Genomic DNA, 24181 nt, shown 5'->3' with positions numbered 1-24181 from the left:
TCAGCATAATAGGTCAAATTTAAATGTATTACCTTTGTCACTTAAACTGATAATTTAGGCATATTAATGTATAATTAGAATATATTGTTCCAGTAGCAGCAGCCAAAGGCATGAAACTCCATAAAATAAACACAATATCTCAGAATGAAATAGCCCAGAAAGGTAAAAATGACACTAAAATACAAAAAAGGGAATAGTTCAGTGAGTCAAAATCTGGATGTGGTACAATTAGCACTTAAATCTAAAATGAATGCAAATATTGTCATATGGCTTCTGCCACTACAAAAAAAAACACCCAAATTTTGACTTAACTTGAAATTTCAAGTTATTTTCTCAGTTTCTACTTACTTAGAAGTTTGAGTTAGTAAGTCGACATTTTTGAAATACCAAACACAAAATTTTTACTTACCTGTGACCTTGATTTAAATGACAAAAAATGTCAGTTCAGCGCTTGCTTTTTATAATCCATTCGATTTGTTCTCAATTGATTACACTTTTCAGAGCACCAAACTTGCGGATACACTTTTTTTTTCTTTGTGGCCACTATGAATTTGTTACAGTTGCTCACATCCTGTGGTGGTTTTATATTTCCATTACCCAGAAGTCTGAAAGTTTCCCCACCCTCTCAGAGGGTTGAATTTTTTTTTCTTTTAGTTTCCTTTTCATTAAACAAAATAAGCAAATTTAATGAATCCAGTGAATGATTGCAATATTCATCTTGCTTTCAAATAACCTCCCAGTGGCCCAGATACTCATACATGTGCATTCATATGTATACATATATGCATGCATTCACCTACATTTATACATGTATGTATCACAGATTCGCTCACACACACACCATCACATTATCTGCAATGCATACTACTTAATCTTGATTCCACGTTTAATAAATAATCCTATCTAGACTATAGAATGTAGTGAAGATTTTGGGTATGAATATATGATAAACGTATTTCCACAGAATGTCTTCACTGGGTTCGTGGAAATAGTCAGTTTTTTCGTAAACGCCGTCACTCTCCAAATAAGGTAGTTCCTCTTTGTTACCCGCGACGTGACGTTCACAAATCACCAAGTGAGGCTCGATTGAGGTGACGTCTCCTAAGCCAATCAGACGCCCAGTTGGTCTTCGTTCTAGTATTAGCTAGCCAATCGTTGGGCGGGAATGAGCCTGAAAGGGGCGGGTCGACGTTTAGTCCAGGAAGACGGGCTGAGGTGAGGTGGGGTGGGGATGAGAGATCATCATTTAGTTAGCTCACTGCTAGCTACCTCCTGGAGCCGATTTATCCGAAGTGTGATGAACTCAGGGGGCGAAATTAGTGGGTAATTTTATTTTTGATAGGCGCGACGATGACCCTCTGACACCAAGAATGGACATAAGTTAACAATGACGGGGGAGAAGAAGAAGAAGAAGCGGCTGAACCGCAGCATTCTTCTTGCAAAGAAAATTATAATAAAAGATGGAGGAAGTGTGAGTTAAATATTTATTTATCTCCCATAAGTTAGATTGCGAGTGAGCTAAACCGGCTCTCGGCCACCGGTGCTGGTGTGTTTATTTCGTGAAAACGCGGAAGCTGATGCAGCTTTTGTTGTGGCTATCGGTGGTAGCAGGTTAACGTTTACCGTTAAGAGACTGTGGGCTAACACCGCTAGCTGTGGGCTAGCACTGCCAATGTTAGCGGCCTGCGTTAGCTTTCTCGTTAACACGTCAGCTCAGGTAACGGTCGAAGGCTAATGTCATCGTTAGCGCTGCTTCTCTTAATCTTATCACAGTCATTCAGTTACATCGGATTTTAGCTTATTCAGTCTAAGTTAATGCTCACGTTTTTGTGTTTCTTTTTTAAATCATGTGGCACTAAAAGCAGCACCAGGAGCTAGCTCAACGTTAGCTCACTAGCATATGTGTTTAATTGGACTAATTTTTTTTTACCCTTATTACCTGAATGGATATATCTGGCTAGTTTTAAGCTGCTGTATGCGGTACCAGGCTAGCTTGCGGTTCCTAAATGATCCTGTGGTTTTATAAATAGACGAAGGTAGGATATTTAAATACTGGTTTTGGTCATGTTGTTTAAAAACAGGCAAAACACAAAAACCGACAACTAAAAACACTGGTTAGCTTCCGGATTTAGAACCAATCCTGATGTAATGTAAGGTAGGATAAGTGTTTATTTCCTGTACATAGTTTGGATAGTCCGGCCTTGTGTTTGTGCCACATTTATTCTCCTCTCTCTGGTTTGACACCTGTAAATCTGTAATGATGGGGCATGTTGTGATAAAGTTGTCCTTAACTAAAGTACAACTCTTATATCAGAGATTCGTCTAAAATTTTTTTTTTTTGACTGTTTAGCTGGGGTAAGTGGTAATTTTCCTAAATTTGGCTGCTGGCACAGAGTGAGTACGGTGGAGCTAAACGCAGTGAGGCATCTGTACTGGTTATGTAATCAGTGGGACAGTAATGCCAAACATGCTGAAAATCCATATGAAGACACAGTTGTAATCATAATAAGGAAGACCATCTCAGATGGTCAGCTATAAACATATCCACACCTTCCTTTATATGGCTCTTTTCCAGTCAGGCTTTTTGTTCATAATCAATCTTTACTGTGCCTGGTTCTGACCACTCAGCCATTAAGATTTCTCTTTTGAACATCAAACAAGAGTAAATGATGTGGATTAGGCTCTCTAGTCAATGGCAGTACCTAACCTCTTAATGCATAGCAGGGCGTAATTTTGGTGGAGAGGAAGTTGCTACATCCTTTCAATAGAACGATTAGGTGTTGTTCCTCATTTTCTTAGTAAAGCAGACATCTTGGTGGTACAGTTGTGATGGGAGGTTGTTTGATTTACACCCCTGTCAGACCTGTAGGCTCGTGTGACATGCTGGAGAATTACAAACCGCACTAGAGGGTAAACCACTGTCTTTCAGCTGAACCTGGCCTATTTTATCGTCTCTACAATTATTATGGCAAGTTGTTTCCTGCCATAGTTTGTCCATGTGCACGCCATCACGTTGCATCTTCACCTAATGGATTTGCAAAGATTAAATTGAGCCGGAATATAGTGACTTCCTTTCCACAGTGTGGGTTTTATGAAAGACAAAAGGGATTTCTATTTGTGTGTTTCTCATTACAGATCTAGGCCTTTATTTTAAGAGTGACCCAGTAAGCTCAAATACAAAATACTGTGCTATGTCACCTGTTAAATGAAACTGCATAGTTTTTCATTTCAGTGGCTTAATGCCAATTAGTGAATTGGCATTGTGTAAACCTGGGTTTTTCCATGGTTCGTAATGGAATGAATTTTGAGTGGTGACGCAAGATTGGTTTGACTATCACCAAGAGTTTGCTTAATCAACCCCACTTTAAAGAAAAAAAATCACAGTTCTGGTGATTCTCCATTGAGAGAATGCCAAAATCTATTTGGTGGGTTCACTGTCTTCCGCTTAGTGCAATTCATAATGAGAGCAAAGCAGTATAGATGCAGCTTAATGTTGTAAGTATGTAATGCATTAATATAACCACAGTGCTGCACTTCAAGCTTTCATTTGCTCATGTCATCTTATGCAATTTTAGATTTGGATGCTGCATCATTCACTGCAACTCTCTCTTGTAACGTGCATTCAGAGAACTGTGCTGGTGACAAGCTATTGCACATAACATGGCTATTGGTAGTGAAAACAAAAGCTAGTTTCAGTAGGTCATCAATGTAGAAAAACATCATCTTGCCTGAAGGCTAAACTATAAAGAAACATATCTTACTGAATAAGTGTCCTTCAGTCTAGTCTATTTGTAGTATTTATATAATTTGTCTATATTTGAATCTGCTAATCATTGTGTAGTTGAGTAGATGTAGCCTTATGCAGGAAAAACATATCAAATATGATTAATGGATTGTGCATTCAACATTCAGCAGTGTATTGGTTTAGTCAAAAGTGCCCTCAGTTTGGATACTTATAAAAATCCAGGGTCTGGAGTGAAGTTCACTCTCACCCAACTGTGGGCTGTGCCACAGGATCAGGCGATGTGGAGTCTGTATCATTAAGCAGATTCCAGCTCTATGTTCGATCTGTTAATATCTTCCCATAAAGAGGCACTTTAATGCATGTTGAGGTCTCCGTTGCTTGTCAGCTAACCGCCTTTCTACCTGTGTGTCTGTGTTTGTCTCCATTCAGCCTCAGGGAATTGGCGAGCCCAGTGTTTACCATGCTGTGGTGGTCATCTTCCTGGAGTTTTTTGCATGGGGTCTCCTCACCACCCCGATGCTCACGGTAAGACCAGATTACACACACAGTTATGTAAACTGACGTAACTGTTTGTAGTCTGTTAACACACCCACCTTCCCTCCTTTAAAAAGTCACCGAGCGAGTGGCATTTCCCCAGACCATCAGTGTCTATGAATAATTGAATCTCCAATCGATTAAGCGAGACCCTGGGTGACAGTTTGTTTTTTGTGAAAGTGTGTTGGCAGATGTTTGGCCAGCAGCTAATGAACTGAGAAATATGAAAAGGCCATCAAACAGTTGTATTGTCTGAGCACCAGACAATAGCTTTGTCTAAAAAGGCTTATCAGGGGTCACTGGTTGGTGCTGTCAGCCTGCAGCACAGATGCCGGCCAGGAAACCACACCACACATTCACCTCGGTGCACCACACAGCAGCGAGGGGTGGTATGGTGCCAAGTATTTGAGTCAGACAATTTGAACAGTGTCATTTAGAAGAATTTCTTTCCAAAATGCCTTCATTGGGAAGTGTTTTCAAAGCACAGTTTCATGGTTCTGTAAATGAGTAAAGGGCCAAGATAGCTGAGACCAATGAAGTGCTTTATTTCATACCAGTAGGGATTGTGTATTAATAGTTTTCATTCTTCTCACTCTGCTTTTTCGCATTCCAGCCAAACTCAGCATTTATTGAATTCTCTTCGTTCTTTTTTTCTTTCCTTTTTTTTTTTTTTTAAAAACATGCATGCCTTTTCCTTCCAGTGTAAACATCTGTGAGGAGAAACTGGTATCTCAAACAAATGAGTAAACATCTGTGAGCCATATGATGTAAAGCAGACAGGCTTATGCAATGTGTGCTTCACAGCAGTCTCCTGTTTGAAGAGGTGGTTGTATGTGTAACTTTTGAGCATTAACTACTGGTTGGATTTGGGAGGGGTTGCCTTCACAATCCCTGGACGGAGGCAGAATTTGCATTTTAGACTAATCAGAGGACGCCTGAAGATGAGAGCAACTGCTTCACTGCTCCCAGTGAGCACGCTGCTTCATTAGTATCCCACAGTATTCAGTCTGTGTGTTGGGTAACTGACTCCCAGAGGAAAATAGGGGATTCTTAGCTTTACCTTCAGCTTTCCCCCTCTACCCCCCAACAATAATCAGATCCTGTTGTTTAGTCCTAGTGGAGTTCGTCGTGTCCTGTGCCAGTGTCAATGACCTGTACCTGCCATGGACTTCAAACCTGACATCCTGTGGATTTCAACTATCTGAAAACTGCTTTCTGTTCTGCACTTTCACTAATAAAGGACTGTTTCATTATGGCATAATATCATAATTAGTTATTTTGGTTAATACAGAGGTCATGATTATTTAACAGGATTACCCCTAGACCTTTTTGGGGGGGTTAAACTTTAAGAAGAAGCGGCATGTTTGTTTGTTTTTTTTTTTTTAATTAGTTTATTTATTTAGTGGATTCCATTGTGCTTTAATCATAATTCAGATGATTCAGTTGAACTGATGTAAACCTGCCTAAACATGGCTGGGGGGTGAATTTGGATTTTTATGAAGGGTCAAAAGCAAAGGAAATGATGAAAAGTGAAACAAGAGCATCATTACGAAGAGGAAGGAAGAAATGCTTGAAACAGTCATTGTAATTGAAATAAATTACACATCCTTACTAGCTAAAATGTTATAGGTGTCTGAGTTCTTTGCATCTTAAAATCTGAAATATTATTCTTTTCATTTGTGGGCAGCAGCTCTAAACAATCAAGGCCACAAAAATAATTTTATGTCTGACAGTGAAAGATTTAAAAGAAATGTCTTTTTAAAGACAGAAACACACAAAGGCAAACTTTATTTTATTATTTGCACCATTTTTTACAGTTGATTAGCTTTGAAAAGGTTTGCACAGTAGTTAGTACTGCTGCCTCACACCAGGAGGGTCCCACTTTCAAACATGGCCAGTTCTCTACTCTGTGGAGTTTCCATTTTCTTCCCACGCTTGATCAGTTTTCTCCAGGAGCTTCAGTTTCTCCCACCATCAAAAAAAACAACAACAAAAACAAAAAAACAAAGTGAATGAAAGAGATTCTTAATCCCAAGAATGTCACTTCCTTATTAATAATAATAAATGCACACTTGAGTATTTTATACTATACAAGAATGTTTTTGTTTTTTTTTTATTACTCCAAGTCATATTTACTAAACTGATGAACATTTACTCTTAACAGAGCAGAGTGAAGGAAACATGAATAAACACTTAGTCATTTAGTCTCTAACCACAAATGACTCCAGAAATGATAATGCAGAGTACAAAGGTTATTTATGGCTAACTATAACTAAACCAAAACCAAACTAAAATCATTTGTTAGCTGAACTCTAAATGGAAGCTAGACTAGAAAACAAGAAAATAGCCTAAAACAATATATGCTTAAATTAACCAAAATAAAAAGTATATGTAGGAAATGTTTAGTTTTAAAAGTCTTTGTCAGTTTGGTCAAATTTATGAGCACAACAAGCCTGAGGAGGCTTTGAATTTATTGGGACAGCAGTGTTTTATGACAGTGTCATTGTTATAATATTTTACTCTCACTGTAACAAACACTGGCTCTAAAACTAATAAAAACTGAACTGAAACAAAAAATTTTTAACTAATACAAATGAAACTGAAGGAGCCCGGCCCAACTAAAACTAAACATTTAAAACTAATTTAAAGTAAAAAAAAAAACAAAACGATGCAAAACTGTAATCTGCTAACCAACACTGGCAACTTTATTGGTTTTATAAACTGCTCAAACAAATGAGTGTGGGTTTATTTTTGCCCGGCGTAAGCAGAACAACACCAACTTTATCATCTTTACTTCCTGAGGAAAAAGTTGTCACTCAACTATTTTGGGGTCAGCTCTTGTGGAAAGGCAAACTCAGATTTGCTAGAGATCATCTAGAACAGGTTGCCTGCAGCCTTTATGACCAAATCTGTAATTTGATGGTCTTTGGTGCTCACAGGAGTGAAGGGAAGACGAGTTTGTCTGAGTTATCTCAGCTTTGAATCATGTTGTAGCAAGCCATAAAAAAAAAAAAAAATGCCAGGTGCCAGACTGTTGACAGGTATTAGAACACACAAGTGTAGATATGATACTAGGTATACTTGAAATTCAAAATATCTAACCATTAGGGTGTGTCAGGGCTGAATTTTTGACCTTTTCAGAGAAACTGAAATCTCTGGAGTCTATTACAGTTTTTTTAAACATGCAAAGCAGCTGCATTGTTCATCCAGCCAACCAAGTGTTGTTTGAAAGTGTGTGCCCTTATCCAAACATTTTTCAAGGGCGACTGCCCAGATGGTTCTGTGTAACAAACTGTTCTGCTCAGGTTAACAGTGATATCAAACATGATTGCACTGTTGACAGAAAAGGATATAGTCCAGATTTTGGGGGATATGTTTTTTTTTTTTTTTTCCTGTCAGCAACTCAAGACCTTTTATGGAAGTCTTTTTTTTTTTTTTTTTTTTTTTAAACCAGGGCAATTGTAAAAGGTTTTCTAATAAATTTGGTTTTGGGAACTATAAGAATTTTCAAATGACCTTTCTCAAAATAAACATCTGCATCAACTCGTTTCATCGAATGAAATGGCAAGAACAAAAGTGAGAGTTATAGAGTTATGTGGGATAACAATGCATAAAAATCTCTGCTGTCAGCAGTGGAGCAGCGACACAACAGTTTGTGGTATCATAGAAATGTAAGTAGTGTGTTTAATCTGGGTCATGCCTCAATTTTGTTGATATTTTTCTCTTTCGTGATAATTTCCGTTGTGTTTTTGTAATTTCCTTTCCTCTGGTTTTAGGCATGACAATATCTCATGTAGGTTGTAATCAGTGTCCTTTTGCATCTTTGTTTTTGTTTGTTTATTTGTTTTGTTTTTAACAGAATAAAACCAGACCTGGTCCTTGACATGTTGGCCACATGTCTTTGAAAGTTATAGGCTTTGATCATTTAAATGGCTCCTAAATGGATGGAGTCACTGAAGGTGGGACGTGGAGTTTGCTAATGCTTTAAAGCTGACCTTTAGTGTCCCCTTACATCTTTATTATTGTTCAAAAAATTGTATGGGCCATGAACTTTCCCTGAAGTGGCATGCCAAAAGATTTGAGAGAGGATCCTGTGCACAGATTAATAACAGGTGCCAGCAGCTGCCTTTGTCTCTGGATCACTCACCTGGTCACCATCAGCTCTCTGTTGCTCACCCTGAGGCTGCTGTGCTGGTCTCACGAGGCATGCAGGCAGCGAGGCTGCACTCAGGGACCCACGGTTGCCCTTATAATACAGAACCTTACAGTCAAAAACACTCTGGGCCTAATTCTGGATGACCCCATATCCCTGAACCATCTCTACCTCTTCTGGGTTTTTTGTTTGTTTGTTTTTGGGTTTTTTGTTTTTTTTTTCATTTATTTATTTATTCATATATATATTTCAGATGAAAGGAAATCCTCTTTCAGAACACATGTTAAAGTTTAAAAACTGCAAATTAATTAATAATATTATTGAATGATAAAGCTTACAGTATTGACCAAAATAATCATGATCATGTTTCTTGCCATAAAGTGGCTTCATCTGGACTTATGTTTGTTCTGCAGGTATTACACCAGACGTTCCCCCAACACACATTCCTGATGAATGGGCTCATCCATGGTGTGAAGGTGAGAGACGGCACTACACATAAACAGAATAACTGGTCCCATTTCTTGTGTCTCACTCACAGACAGATGGTTCATGTCCTTCGTTATGGTTGGCTGGGTGAGGTTGAAAGCTGTTGTAAACTACTCAGACGCCTGTTACGTCAGTATTACTGCACCAGAGGCATTTATTTTGAAATGGCAGATTTTGTTGTGAGCCGTGATTGACTGGGTGGACCAAACATGGATGGACAGGAATGAAGAGCAGACACCCTGAAATGAATGAGAAAGTAATAAAAGTGCTTCAATGCACTGTGACGTGTTCACTGACTATCTGTTGATTTTAAAGCAAAAAGAGCTAAATCAGGTTCTCGGGTCTTTTTCTCTGTACTGTGCCACTGGGAATGTGAAGGAAAGTTGAGCCTTGCGTGTCGGGTGGCTTTAATGGGTTGAGCCCACCTGATATACTGACTAATATTAGCTATTTGCTGATGTATTAGTATTGGCATTTATAATGGCCATTAAATGAATATGATGTGAGTGGTGATAGTTTGTGCACCAGAGGACAGGTTGCTGCTTCTCTGTTAACAGGTGTTTGTTTGGATCAGCTGGTTGTTGTTTGTGGCATTTCAGAGTCAGGCAACGTGTAAATGATTAATCAACTACTGCAATGTGAAGAAAAGTGAACTTTTTCGCCGCTCCCATCCACCACTGTTTGTTTTACAGAGTGAAAAATCTACAGCAAGTTAAAATAAGTTATGCAGATGTACCGTTAACGTTGTCTGATACGATGTTTAAATCGGGCAGCTCGCTGAAAGCTGTCGGCAGCCGTCCTGCTTTCTGTCAGTGACATCTGCAGCAAGCAGGGGTGAGTCTAAAGGGGGACGGGTGTATGACACCATATTTATTTCAAGGCTCAAAGCTTAGTAATATTGTTTTGCAGATTTTGATTAATATAAAATATAAATAAAATATTAATGAAATTGTGTTAATATTTAAAAATGTAAAAAGAAAAGCTTTATTTCTTTCTTAGGGCAGTTTTTTTGTTTTGTTTTGTTTTTTTTACTGGCCAGTAAAAACTGAGCCACTGACCCAGTGCAGTTAGGTTGGATACTGAATTATTAACTTTTTTTTTTTTTTAACATGTACACCATCTGAATGTCCGTTTTCTGCAGCAGGAAACGTATCAAAGTACAGGACAACACTCAGTTCTGAGAATGTTGACATGCTTGTTTTACTTCATTGCTCAGACCACATGCTCCTTTAAAGGCTTACAGCCACACATACTGACTCGCTAACACATTTAAACACACACAAACTCTGCCTCACTCCGGAGATACAATATTGTCAGAACTCTGATGTAAGAGCCTTACAAGAGGACAGACTAAATGCTATTTTATTTTATGCCTTATGTTAGGTGTATTATTTTATCTGGCATTGTTGTACTTGTGATTATTTATTGTTGTTACAGAAATACCTGTATACCACATAATTCCGCAATATAGTGAAAACTCCGCGAAACAGAAGTAGTAATTTTTTAAAATCCGTGATACAGTGAAGCTGCAATAAGTGAACTGCGATATAGCGAGGGACGACTGTATTTGCATCCTGCTCACCATGCTAACATTTTACTCCTAGCTGTCACAGTAACCTTGAAGTTCCTTCAAAGGTGAATTGCTTTAAGATAATCTGCAGATGGGTTAAAAAAGACATGCTTGTAACCATTTCAGATTTCTGGTTACTCTTATTCTGTGATTCAAGAAGTGCTGTCTAATCATAAAAAATGTTCCAACGTGAACTTGAGTTTGCAAATCTGAGTAATAATTATCGCAATTACTCATTTTTCTTTCAACCACAAAATTAATCTGTCAGACAAAACTATTTAAATGCTAAATAAGGTTAATCTGTAATCCGGATCACAATATGTTAAAGATGGGCTCTGTTCTCACTGTGTGTTGGCCTGCATATGTCTCAGAGGTTTAGCATGCCAGCTACCTTTAGGCGGCTTATTTTATAGTTTCAAGGCTGCAAGTTTGAGTCTCTTGATGTGTTGACAATGTGCGCAAGTTCTTGAATCAAAGTGAAGGTTAAACCATTGGTAATACTAGTGGTACATCCAGCAACCTCTTATTCCCGCGTCCCCTCTGTCTGTCTCCTTTGCAGGGCCTGTTATCGTTTCTGAGTGCTCCACTAATTGGAGCGTTGTCAGATGTATGGGGACGCAAGTCCTTCCTGCTGCTAACGGTCTTCTTCACTTGTGCCCCCATTCCGTTGATGAAGATCAGCCCATGGTGAGTGCAAAATACTGATAGCTCAGTACTGAAGTTTTCCTCTGGTCTGGACACTGTAGTGCCTTTTCATCAGCAGAATCTTTAATTTATTCATTGCCAGCATGTCAGAGATCCACATTAACCGTAACAGTCTGTAGTTTCAGCCATTGTCTGTGTTCACAGATTAAGCTGTTGTCTTTTTTTCAGGTGGTACTTTGCAGTCATCTCGATGTCTGGTGTCTTTGCCGTCACCTTCTCTGTGATCTTTGCCTATGTGGCAGACATCACACAAGAGCATGAGAGGAGCACAGCTTATGGTTTGGTAAGGAGGCCCATTTCAAGAGCTTTTGAAAGGTGTTAATTAACAATCTGTCAATTATTTAATCTCTGTTTCACTCTGTCCCTCAGGTATCAGCTACCTTTGCAGCAAGCCTGGTTACCAGCCCGGCCATCGGAGCCTACCTGTCTGTGGCCTACAGTGACACATTAGTGGTGATCTTGGCCACAGCCATCGCACTGCTCGACATCTGCTTCATTCTGGTGGCCGTACCAGAGTCGCTGCCAGAGAAGATGAGGCCAGCATCATGGGGTGCACCCATCTCCTGGGAACAGGCAGACCCCTTTGCTGTGAGTAACAACGCAGTAATCTCTATTGATAAATTTCAGTGCACAGGCTGGGCCACCCAAATAGCAGTGTGATTTATTAGCCATCAGTCTTTGGTATGAAGAAAAACACAAAGCATTGTGTGAAGGCTTTTACTTCACGCATAATTGAATATTTTTCATTTTAGCAAAGAGCCTTGTGCTGGAAGAACACTTAATCTTTCTGCATATTATGTGTAAGGGCAGGCTGCTCTTGCATTCAGTCACTGAGTACTGCAGAGCAACTCGGTGATTCATAACTAGTAATAAATTAACAGAAATAAGATAATAGTGAGAAAAGCAGCTACCGTTTGCACCTGTAATGCTGTGCTTTTGCTTTTCAAACTTTTTTTCCTGACATGCCCCACCTGAGTTTTAGTAAATAAAGGATACAGTTATAGAAGCTGTTGTTTGTTTTCTCCTATTTAACTTAATTTTACATAATTTAGCTGCTGGTTGTCCACTTCTCAGATTTTAAATGATTTACCTCAGATTGTTAAAATATTTAAAGGATTACTTCACAGTCTAGTTCTGATAGCTTAAATTTGCTGTTCTGTTCGGTTCTGTGCAAAAAATAATTCCAAACTTTATCAATAATTATTTAATCCTTGAGGTTTTAGAGGTCTGCATTAGTGGAATCTTGTATCTTTCGCACTTAATCTCTTCTCCTTTGTTGCTGTGCGGAGCTGCAGTGGACACTTAATAAAACAGGAAGGAGTCTGTAGAAAACGAGCAGTCTGAGATGGCACACCCCTGCTGAGGCTGAAAATTCCTGCAGTCACACCATGCATATGCTGCATCCCTGGATCAAGAACGATATCTGGATTAGTTTTATATTTACTTGAACATTGAGATGGTGTCTCTCAGTTGTTCTTATCTCAGTTTTGTATACATTTGTGGTGATAAGATGTGGATGTCCAATTTTGAGCTATCTCACAGTGCCCTAAGAGGCCTTCCATTAGTTTGCAGATCAACACTGACTCCAGTGAGTCAATACAATAATCGCTTGTCTTGTCTGTTAATGCAAGTCTGTCCAGCAAATCCCATAACCTCATTCCCACAGGCAAAAACTTATAAAGTGTCATCATAACTTCATACAAACTTTGTGGTTTGTTTTCTGCTCTAATGAGGGTTTTTTCCTCCTATCTCTTGGGAGTTTTCCAGTGGAAACATATTAGGATGAAATATTTTAATGGCCATTAAGAACAGAAGGAATAAATTACAGCCAGCACAATCTGTTTAAATGTGTGTGTGGGCTTCTTTCATTTTCAGACAGCCTTTTCAAAAAGGCCTTTTAATACAGAGTTAATGCCATTATCACCAATGATATTCAAAGAGAAATATGTAGCACATATGCAAGTAAAGCTTGAACTCTTCACCTGTATCACCTTGACAGTTAAAATATTCATTATGTTAGGAGGCTGGACAACAGAGATGCTTTTGCAGCTTGTGGCTTATTAAATAAGGAAATCTGATTAAGTGAGCATGTCAGGAAACATTCCCGTGTTTTGAATTCTTGCTCAAGTTAAACTGTTCTTCTTGTTCTCTTGGTTAGTCTCTGCGTAAAGTGGGCCAGGACTCTACGGTGCTCCTCATCTGTATCACAGTGTTCCTCTCCTACCTCCCTGAGGCCGGCCAGTACTCCAGCTTCTTCCTCTATCTCAGACAGGTAACACCGCCCTTTCCACCTCACACATTTCCAGAAAGACCACAAAATTGCTGGAATCTGCACAGAAGCAGTGTTTAGACACACAACACCCACCCCACACACTTGGTAGCCCATTACTCCTTTGTGGAAGGCCCCTGCTGAGCCAAGTGTGATGCTGAATTGTTGAATGAAAATAGCAGGTGTTACTGGAGTGTAAAGTAGATACTGATTTCTACTGATAATCAGAATGAAGGATACTTATTTCTTAATGAATACAATACAATTTGCCTTTTTTTTTTTTTTTTTTTTTTTTTTTTTTTTTAAACTTTTGGCTAATTAAGGGTTGGAATGCTCAGGGAATAATTTCAGTATGATGGGAAAACCACCGACCACACATTTCCACCTACACTGCTCCAAGATTGGCAGAGTAGGTTTGCTGAGCAGCCTGTTTCGAAAAAGTAGAGCAGATTCATTAGGTTTCTCTAAAAAAAAAAAAAATGCTTTCACAAGAAAATCACTGCATTTTTAAGCTCACGTAGCAATAAGTGGACAGCTTTGGACATTGTGCTGCAGTGGCATCTGGAAGCAGTCACGGTATGAACCGAGGAGGAGGGATCTTTTCTGTTTAACAAACAGTTTCAACTGGAGACCATTAAGTTTGTGTGAACAGCGTCGGTTGAACCGGTTAGGCAGGTCCTGCACATTCAGACTCGTCTTGAAAAAAGTGATACAGTAGTTTTGGCACAGTGGGGCTAAAATTACCCACCACACCTCATGTCCCCTTTTATACCAAAATAGTTTTACCGTATATCTCAGCTCAGTCATTGTGTTCGATCAAACACACCTCAAATCAGAGAATCAGACGCCCTACTCTTTCTGCTGCCTGTACTGATGGTGATAAAGCGGAGCATACTTAGCCTAAATACACCAGGAGCATAAAGAGAAGAACTTTGTCTGAGAATAAGTAGCAAACAGCCTGCTTTTTACCGAAGACTACAGCCAAACCATGTTCTCCCGCTGCATAGATTATTAAAGGTTTTACTTTAAGATGTGTGCTCTGGTGTTCTTGTCCTAACCTGTAACATCTCAACGTTCTCTTGCCTTCAGGTCATAGGCTTCTCATCAGAGACGGTGGCTGCCTTTATCGCTGTTGTGGGAATCCTCTCAATACTAGCTCAGGTACTTCAAAATTATTTACCTGTTGATTTGAATCTACATCTGATATTAATCATTCTGCTTTACTTTATTACACACGATGTAAATGTTTTTTTTCTCACTTAAAAATCCATCTTTTATAGGATCAGGTTTATAATGTTTTAATATTTTACTCTTGCCCCGCTTTCCTTATTCTCTTTTGTTTTGATTTCTTCTTTTTCTCTCATTTTATGTATTTTGGAAGGTTTTAATGCAGCACACCAGTTTGTGAAATAGATAGGACCTCTAATCAATTGATTTGTATTTCTGAACACAAATTTCCCAACATCATTTTTGTCCTTGATCACAATTTTTCCTTTGTCTGCTCTCGTATGTACCAACATGTCATGTACACCAAATTAATATTTTCCACTATTAAAAAAACAAAAAACAAAAAAAAGCCCCCATTTCGAGGTTGGAGGTGTTGGAATAAATCATTTGAACACAGAGACCAAAGTTGGATTCACATCATCGTAATTTTTTATTTATTTATTTATTTAAACTGTTGGCATTGTTTGGTTAGGGTGGGGCATAAAAAAATCCCTGGGTTAGGTTTGGAAAAACATGTTTGTTTTTCTCTTAAAGCAACCACAGCTTTGTCTGGACAGTATGCTGCAGACATAAAATATACTTCCTGCGTTATTTAAAATTTATGCTGTCAAAAAACAAACAAAAGAAAAATATCTCCAGCTGTGTCCAAAAACAGTAACAATTTTTATTTTATTTTGTTGACTGCTGGATTGTTTTGTTCTGAGACTGGACTGTTTAATGATGCTGTCTTTGGGTAATTCTGTGAAGCGCCTTGTAACTCTGGCTTCAGCTGGTGCTATAGGAATAAAGCTGTGAAAAAGTACTTTTCACAGTGTCCCAAATCAAAGTAATTGTTTCATTTCTAATTTAAGGTTATTTAATGTAAGTACTTGTATAATTATTTCAGCTGTATTTCAGGACTCGAGTGATGATAAGCTGGTTAAATTTAATGTCTTTGTAGATCACTGCCTGTATAACTTGTCTTTTATATCGTGTGTTCCCTTAGACGGTTGTGTTGGGGATCCTGATGCGTTCTATAGGAAATAAGAACACAATCCTCCTTGGCCTCGGCTTTCAGATCCTTCAGCTGGCCTGGTATGGCTTTGGATCTCAGCCCTGGTCAGTATTTCCTATATTTCTTTTCTACTGTATACACACTTATACCTTCACTTATTTCAATTCAGTAGAATTTGAAGTCACCAAGATCCCACTGGTGGAAAATGAGAATGTGTAGTTTTATTTATTGATCGCTGTGCTTTCACTTCCTCCACTTGTAATATGTGTGTATTCATGGAGCCCAGGTTCAACAGTGTAACGGGGTTTTTCTGGTGACTGCAGTTAATCTTGTAGCTTCATCTACCTGCTGTAAAGCCAATTGTGTAACACCACACAGCAGGGCTGCATGTGTACAGCTCTGCTCACTGGAGGAAATTAAGCCACTGCCTGAGTGCCAAAAACTGCAGCTCCTCTAGTGGCTGCTTGAGGCTAGCTACAAAAGCAAGTCAGCTCCCATAGACTCCTGTGTTAAAATTACAAAGCATATTTACAGCCCCTTCATAATAAATCTATGGGGAGGAATAGAATTTCTTTATAACTTGTTGGAGTTGGGTGTGGCCACGTTCACAGGTGTTCAACACAGGCAGTTAAAAACCATCCACATCTGTTAGGCCTCATCTCTACTACAAGATCTTCAACTGGACTTACCAGTTTAATAACTTAAGTTTGTGCTGTTGTTAGAGCATTTTCAGCTGATTTATCTGACTAATATTAGTCATAAAGCATAAGTTTTGATGAGGGATGATTTTTAGTTTATTTGGCAATAATTAGCAGATATCTGTGTGCAACCAAGCTTAGCAGCATTAGTTGATAACTTAGCAGATCGCCCTCACATCTGAATAGGGTCACTTCTGTCACCAAAAGATAACGCACCAGTGGCCAAAACTTTAATGTTGAGGCTTTTAATTGCAGAAACTAAAAGAAGTAGGTGATATTATATTGGTTACTTCCATGTGTAATACACAGTCTGTGATGTATACCAGTGTGAGTACACCGAATCATATTTAACTTAATTTAGCCAACCTCGATTAGTGGAGATGACTGTACTAACACAGCTGAACACGTAAACAGTATTCAGTCATTTGCCTGGTGCTTTAATCCCTTTGTAACGTCTTTGTTGCCATGCTGGTGTACATACTGGCTCTGGCTTTTTATTTTCTGTTATGTAAAGTTTAAAAAAAAAAAAAAAAAAAAAAAAGCCATGATACAACATGAAATATAGTAACTGGCTATAATTTCAAGTAATTGGGGAAGGAAGTTTATCTTTACAAATCATTTCCTGCCGCTTTCTGTGACACTATAGTTCTAATCCTTCAGGGTTGACTTATTCAGCTAAGAAAACCCAGCGTTAAGTATTTACTATTTGAGATAACAGAATATTTATATCTGTCTTATTTTTTAGCTTTATCTTTAGCTTTAAAAAGATCAGGAACACCATTATTTACTCATTAACATCATTAGCATCATTAAAACCAACCATATACACGTTGGGACTCCTTCCCCATTACAATTAAATGCTTTGTTGTTTTTTCCAAATTAATAAAAAATTTTGCACTGGAATTTCTTTTTTTAAATTCTCTGGTGTCATTTCACTACCCTGACAGACCACTAGAGGGAAGCATAAGCTTAAGCAATGGTGACTGATTCACCTAATGTTACAACTTCAGTGCTGAAAGGTTTTATTTGACTTATTTGAACACAAATGATGGATTGTAAGCAGTTTAAATAAATGTGTAGACATTAACCTAACCAAAACCACCTATGCACATTCATCACTCTGTTTCATTTCTCCTTAAGTGTTGTCATAGTAGCTTTTGTTTCTCTTGTTGTTTTGGCCTGAAGGAGACGACAGGCGACTATAATATCTATTGATTCTGAAAGAAAACATTCAGCATGTCTCCCTGCTGCTCCTCTGTGCTTTGGTCAATACTGTGGCAATTAGGTTAAATAAAGGTTAAGCTGGCTGGGTCGTATATTAAGCGGAGAATCCTCCTGTTGCTCACAGAAGGGTAAAAGAACAGACTCTTTGTGTACCTAAGAATAAAAGTCACTTCATAATGAAATGCACAGGGACACAAAGCTGCACTGTTGTGACTTTAGAGTTTCTCAAAACAAGAAGTGCAACCTTAACTAAAACTAGCTGTCATCAGAGAAGTACATACTTCATAGTTTCTTCATTTAAGTATTAAGTAGGTAAAATATTGTATCATCATGTTTGTGTTGTCTGTAGGATGATGTGGGCAGCTGGAGCCGTTGCTGCCATGTCCTCCATCACTTTCCCTGCCATCAGCGCCATTGTGTCCCGCAATGCAGACCCTGACCAGCAAGGTAAATGTGTCGTCAGTTTGTTTGGCATGGATATTTGTAGGGCTTCAGAGATGCACAAAAGTAAACCTGTTGCCAAATAGCAACACAGCATTTAAGTGTCTCAGGCTGAGGTAGAAGAAAAATGGTATTTATTTATTTATTTATTTATTTATTGGTCTTAATATAGCTGCTGTCATGGTTAGCACTATTGCCTCACAGCAAGAGAGTTCCTCCCACAGTGCAAAGACATGCATGTTAGGTTAATTGTCACATTCACATCAGTAGCCAATGTAGAATCCCCAGACTGGTGATCTGTCAGCTAACATCAGCAATATGAAACCTTTACCTGATAAAGTCTAAAAGAAGATTAAATATGAAGTGTGATCACATGAATGTGATTACATGAATGGGCCAGTAAAAAAAAAAAAATTCCTCCCTCAGCCCACCACAGTTCAGGTTGTTTCCACAGGATGTTTTCCACAGGATGTTCAGTCTTAGGCGTCACAGGACGATACAGTAGAGCTCCATATTGAAACTCTCACCCTCGGCATGAAGCACAGCACACATCCCTGTGACTGTTATGGGGAAAAAGAAAATGCACCCTGATCTCCTTCCTCACCTGAGGCGCTGGACACTGTGGTCTCTTCAACTTAAAACTTCTTACAACTGCTCAGATGTAGCTGGAGACCCAGTTTATCACCGGCGCTGATCCTTGATAGCAGTGGTTTACACATTTGCCCAACAACCAAAAGATCCCCAGTTCGATTCCGGGAGGAGATACAAATCCCGTTGGAGCTGTGTCAGGAAGGGCACCCGGTGTAGAAAATCTGCCAAATCAAACATGCTACCCTCTGTGACAACCCCTTGTGAATAAGGAAGCAGCCGAAAATAGGATTTTGATGTTTGTACTCTGCAAATGTTTGAGATGCAGGGTGAAATTACAGAGTGCACATATAACAAAACCTCCAGAGATAAACAAGAGAATGATGGGAAAATTTCAGTCAAGTGAGGTCTGTGATCCCCCCCCCCCCCTTGGTGGACAGAATTATTTGAATCATGTGCGTAATCACATACAGTATGTGCAGACATCAGGGAAATCTTTAAGACCGTCATTTAGTGCTTCTGATATGGGTGCTGAGCTTGTCATTAGAATAGCAGCTGTGCTCCATATAGTACTTCATATTGATTACTTTATTTGATAAATGTGTGCCTCACCGTTGTGGTTATGTTGTCAGCTTTGTCTCAAATATGTTTTCATTCACATTCTTTTTCCAAATTATGGATCTACTGAAAGTTTTTTTTCCATATGTGTGTGCCATGTTTAGGTGTTGTTCAGGGGATGATTACTGGAATTCGAGGCCTCTGTAACGGTTTGGGTCCCGCTCTGTACGGCTTCGTCTTCTACTTATTCCATGTGGAGCTGACTGACACAGACGGCTCTGAGAGAGGTGCCAAACCCAACATGGCCAATCCCACTGATGAGGTGAGCTATAGTCTGAGGTGACATTAAAGCCATCTGCAAGCAGATTTTGTACTTTTGAAATCTGAATTTCCTGATTTTTGTGCTCTGTAATGACAAAAGTGTTCTTCTTTTTAGAGTGCCATCATCCCAGGTCCTCCCTTCCTCTTTGGTGCATGCTCAGTGCTGCTGTCTTTGCTGGTGGCCCTGTTCATCCCGGAGCACACGGGGCCTGGCATGAGGCCCGGCTCCTACAAGAAGCACAGCAACGGGGCACAGAGTCACTCCCATAGCCCGCAAGGCAGCGGAGCAGAGGGCAAGGAGCCACTGCTGGAGGACAGCAGTGTATAACCTCAGCTCAGGGGGGGGCAGACTCCCTCGCTCCACCTCAAAATACCCTGCACACATGGACAGATCTACATAATTTACCACAAGGACACGCATGCACCTCAGGCACACTCGAGTGCCGCAAAGAGGTGTTTGTGTCTGTTTTGCTGTCCACAGCACAAAGGTGTGCACTCCTTCCTTAGCAGCCCTTTTCTTTATAATAGCTGGGTTATTGTGAGGACTCTCTAAAGACCCTGTGTGAAGAAAGTGTGTGAAATATTTTCAGGGCTGCGGTGGAAGAGGGGTTGTGCGTGTGTGTGTGTGTGGCTGAGCAGGACTCCAATCTTTGGTTTCTCTAAAGCTGTAACAGTGGAGCATACAACAGCTTGTCCCCCTCCTGGTGCGAAACAGAACTGAAGTGACTTTGGTCTAAAGTGTGAGTGGGGCATATCTGATATGTTACTAAATACCTGTGTGACTCTTGATTATTCCTCTTTAGTTAGTCAAGTGGCAACTTTGTTTGTCTGACGAGAGTGTAACAAATGCCCTTTCACAAGCTAACGTCTGTTCTGCTGCTTGTCTTTGTGACTACAGCTCTGTTTAAGCATCCAAGAAGGGAACACAGTACTTCCTCTGTGTGGACAACAGGGGGGCACAGCAACTGTGTTAACCTGTGAAAAGGAGCCTGCAAACCAGTATTGGAGAGGCGCTGCCTAATTGCAGTCAGGACGGTCAACCAGTTCAGATACAAAAAGCTTTGTTAGGACCAGATTTTGTTCAAATATCAAATTTCTTACAGAGAGAAGACTAGAAGAGACCACTTTATTAGCTCAAATGGTTTTTCAATGTTTACTTGCCATTCTCTAGATTAGTAGTACAGTTTGGGTTGTATATTTTTCTCTGTTCAAACTGAAGGCTAGTTGTGCTTCAAGTTTTTATTCAAGAAACAAATGTTGCCTTGAAGTGACTTAAGATAAATATATATATATATATATGGAGACATTACGTAACCTGTATGAAGACCGAGGTCTGAGAAGGCTCTGTAATCTTGCGCTATTGCTCCCATCGGAGCCGTTACACACTTTTTATTCCTTTGTATTCATGCCCTTCCTGTTACGTTGTTTCCTGACATTTATCACCATCAGGGTTAAGGCTTTCAGAACCGTGGTTTTATTTTAAAAAGCCTCTGGACCATTTGGAGCTGGAGTGTTGCTATCAGGATGTCAGTGTTGGCACTGACTGTTTGAATTAATATCATTAGGTTCAGCAGAATATCAGCCATACTGCTGTTGTAGTAAACACCAAGGCTAATAAGTGTGCTGTAATTGGATAAGAATCATAGCTGTTTCATATAATTCCTGACATACGTGCTTAAGAGGCACACTCAGTTTCTCAAATTAACTGACATGAAGCACCTCATGGACTTCTGGTAACTTGTGCTGAAGCTCTGAAAAGAGTGAAACTAAGAGCAGCAGTGGATTAGATGGCTGGAAATGTTGATGTCAGCCCCAAACAGCGACTCAAAGTAAAATCTGGACGTTATGATGAGGTAGGGAGTATTGTGAAATCTGCAGTGATCCCAGAAGGAAAAAAAAATCCACTTTAAACTGTAAACCCTGAAATTTGTTATGTTTCCTGCCTGCTGATGTCTCGGGTTTATCTGTAGGTTTGAACCGCTGCTGTCAGTAGGTGGTGCAGTTCGGACTTGGCATGCCCGTAAGTCCTGGTGCCTATTTTGTTTTTGGTTGGGGGGGGGGTGGCATTTTTTGGTCATTTGCATCAGCGATACTGCGTTCCCTTCATTCAAATACCGTGTTGGCGCCTAGTAAATTGTAACTTTACAGAGTTAATTTATAAATGCCTCTAGTAGCTAACAGCAGGTTTCATGCTGTTTAACATCGTTTTGAACTGAAATGTACGTCACATATTTAGTGCCATATTTTTTTTTTTCTTGGTTTGCTTTTTTTGTACCGTGTGTGTGTGTGTGTGTGTGTGTAATTGTACACTTGTGTGATTTGTTTTGTTTTTTTTTCTCTTTGTTGCGTTGTTTTGTCTTAATTTCTTTGACTGAAGATTTAAGTTTTAATGCTATTTTTTCATAGCTTTTTAAAACTTGAGTCATCTTTAGGATTCTTTTTCAACATTGGACGGTAAATTATCAAATGTCCATCTGTCTTTTTTTTTTTTTTTAAATAACAAGCATTTCTCCATGGTTTGTTGAACTTATTTTTCCCAGATTTCTCTGAATGTTTCAAATCAAGCTGTACATGTTGACCACACTATATCCTCGATGTTTAGTTTTTAACATTTCAGAGGGGATGTTACCACACAGGAGGTCTTTATTTATCATTTAGTTGACCAACACTGAACAAAAAATCAGATGGTGGATAAATTGGTAAGATTCTGCACCAGCCCACCCCCCACCCCACCCCCCCATTATGTGCACACATACAGCCTCCAAGCAGATGACTGTAAATGTACAAAAATCACCTGTACGTACAGAAAATGTATATATTTATTCCTCGAGGAGATGGCCACCTCTTGGTCTATTTGGTTGTATGGTGCAATTATTATTATAATTATTATATATTTCTCCAGACTTACCTGCTAGCCACTCCTGTTTTTAGTACAATGTGGTTTGTGGCCTGAACCCCTCTCTCTGTGTGCCTAAAATTAGCCAAGAAATGAGTATGGCAACCTAAGTCAGTAAAATGGTGGTTATTATGTAAATATGGGAAACTAATGACAAACTATTTATTAAAGGTTTATTGTACAATGAAAAGTTTGAGTTTGCGTCTGTGGTTTCTGGATGGGTAACAGGTGTGACGCATGGAATCTTGTTAATGTAGCAGCGAGTGTGCGTCTGAGCAGCGATAATCATTTGGCTTCCTACAGTTAATGTCTGCTAAATCCCAGTAAATCTCACTGTACAGTAATCCCTCACTTAGAGCGGGTGTTACGTTCCAGGACCACCCGCGATAAGTGAAAATCCGCATAGTAGGGACGCTATTTATTTTAATACTTATACATTATTTTAGTAGTTATACACTATTTAAAGTTTTTATAAACCCTCCCCACACACTTATACACCAAATATATACATTACTGTACTACGCATGTGAAGAACGAGTACCGCAAAACCCAACGAAACAGCGAAAATACCGCAATAAATATTTTACACTAATATTGATTGAAAATCCGCGAAAAGCGAACCGCAAAGTAGCGAGGGATTACTGTAAACGGATAGCATTCCTGCTGGCCTTTACTTACTTTAAATATAATACACACACACACACACACACACCCTCTCTTTTTTTTTTTTTTTTTTTTTTTTTTTTTATGGTCTGTTAATTGTTTAGAAAACCTGCCCTTTAAACATTAATGGTGGCAGTAATGTTTGCTCCGCCTACACGTTGTACATATACTTGTGCATTATCCTGAGCTCATTTACTATGGTTGGTGGGTTTTTAATTAAATCCACATGGAGGCAGAAATCATAAAAGGTCTTTTCCCCTGAACAAGGGTGAACACAAAGTGGGCGATACCACAAAGTTTGGTATTAATCCAATATGAAACCATGTGGCTAGAATTTATTTATTTTTTTTTTAACTTCATATAGGGGAGTTTAATGTGTTACAATTAACAGCTTATAACTTGCCCATCATTGCTTTGAATTACTGTCTGTCTAAATTATGTTTATTAGATGAATGCTTAAAACTAACAAGGTGATTACTGAGCACTTTCATAACATCATAAAGCGTCATTTCCTGTATAAAGATGCGTTTGGGCTAGTTCCGTTTCCTTTGGAAAAACTCCTTGATATTTTTGTTAATGAATGATTTATTTAAAGGGGGATTATTATGCTTATTTATACCTCTCTGGTCACTTTATTAGATACACTTCTTCAGCTGCTTGTCAATGCAAATATCTAATTAGCCAGTCAGTGGCAGCAACTCAACAGAGACATGGTCAAGACAACCTTCAGAAGTTCAAACCAAGTGTCAGCATGGTTGTTGGTACCAGATGGGCTCGTCTGAGCATTTCAAAAACTTCTGATGATCTGGGATTTTCCAGCACAACCATCTCTACAGTTTACAGAGAATGGCCCGAAAACAGAAAATATCTAGTGGAGAATGGCCAGACTGCCTTGACCTGATAGGAAGGCAACTCAACCACTGGTTACACCCAAGGTATGTAGAAGAGCATCTCTTGAAGCAGAGGGGCTACAGCAGTAGAAGACCACACCGGGTGCCATTCCTGTCAGCTAAGAACAGAAACCTGACGCTAGAGTTTGCATGGACTCACCAAAATTAGACAATAGAAGACTGGACAAATGTTGTCTGGTCTGATGAGACTTGATTTCT

The 24181-nt window shown here is 39.2% G+C and overlaps 1 protein-coding gene across 1 annotated transcript; it reads left to right on the top strand.

Annotated features, from left to right (window-relative positions):
- The first annotated feature begins 1210 nt into the window (after positions 1 to 1210).
- Positions 1211 to 22593, top strand: mfsd14a2 (major facilitator superfamily domain containing 14A2). The gene is made up of 12 exons (XM_030752243.1): positions 1211 to 1471; positions 4175 to 4270; positions 8846 to 8908; positions 11048 to 11175; positions 11362 to 11476; positions 11563 to 11781; positions 13352 to 13465; positions 14552 to 14623; positions 15675 to 15787; positions 17955 to 18052; positions 19357 to 19514; positions 19629 to 22593. Exons 1-12 carry the CDS (start codon positions 1388 to 1390, stop codon positions 19839 to 19841), a joined length of 1473 nt encoding a protein of 490 aa, XP_030608103.1. The 5' UTR covers positions 1211 to 1387; the 3' UTR covers positions 19842 to 22593.
- Positions 22594 to 24181: the final 1588 nt, after the last annotated feature.

The sequence above is a fragment of the Archocentrus centrarchus genome, chromosome 17 (assembly GCF_007364275.1).
Source record: "Archocentrus centrarchus isolate MPI-CPG fArcCen1 chromosome 17, fArcCen1, whole genome shotgun sequence".
NCBI lineage: Eukaryota > Metazoa > Chordata > Actinopteri > Cichliformes > Cichlidae > Archocentrus > Archocentrus centrarchus.
Note: the sequence above shows the minus strand (reverse complement) of the source record. Positions and strands in the feature narration are given on the sequence as shown.

Coding starts and splice junctions, on each gene's coding strand:
- mfsd14a2 (XM_030752243.1), top strand. CDS start 1,388: ATGACGGGGGAGAAGAAGAAGAAGAAGCGGCTGAACCGCAGCATTCTT. Junction 8,909..11,047: donor GGCTCATCCATGGTGTGAAG/GTGAGAGACGGC, acceptor TCTCCTTTGCAG/GGCCTGTTATCGTTTCTGAG. Junction 11,477..11,562: donor GGAGCACAGCTTATGGTTTG/GTAAGGAGGCCC, acceptor TCTGTCCCTCAG/GTATCAGCTACCTTTGCAGC.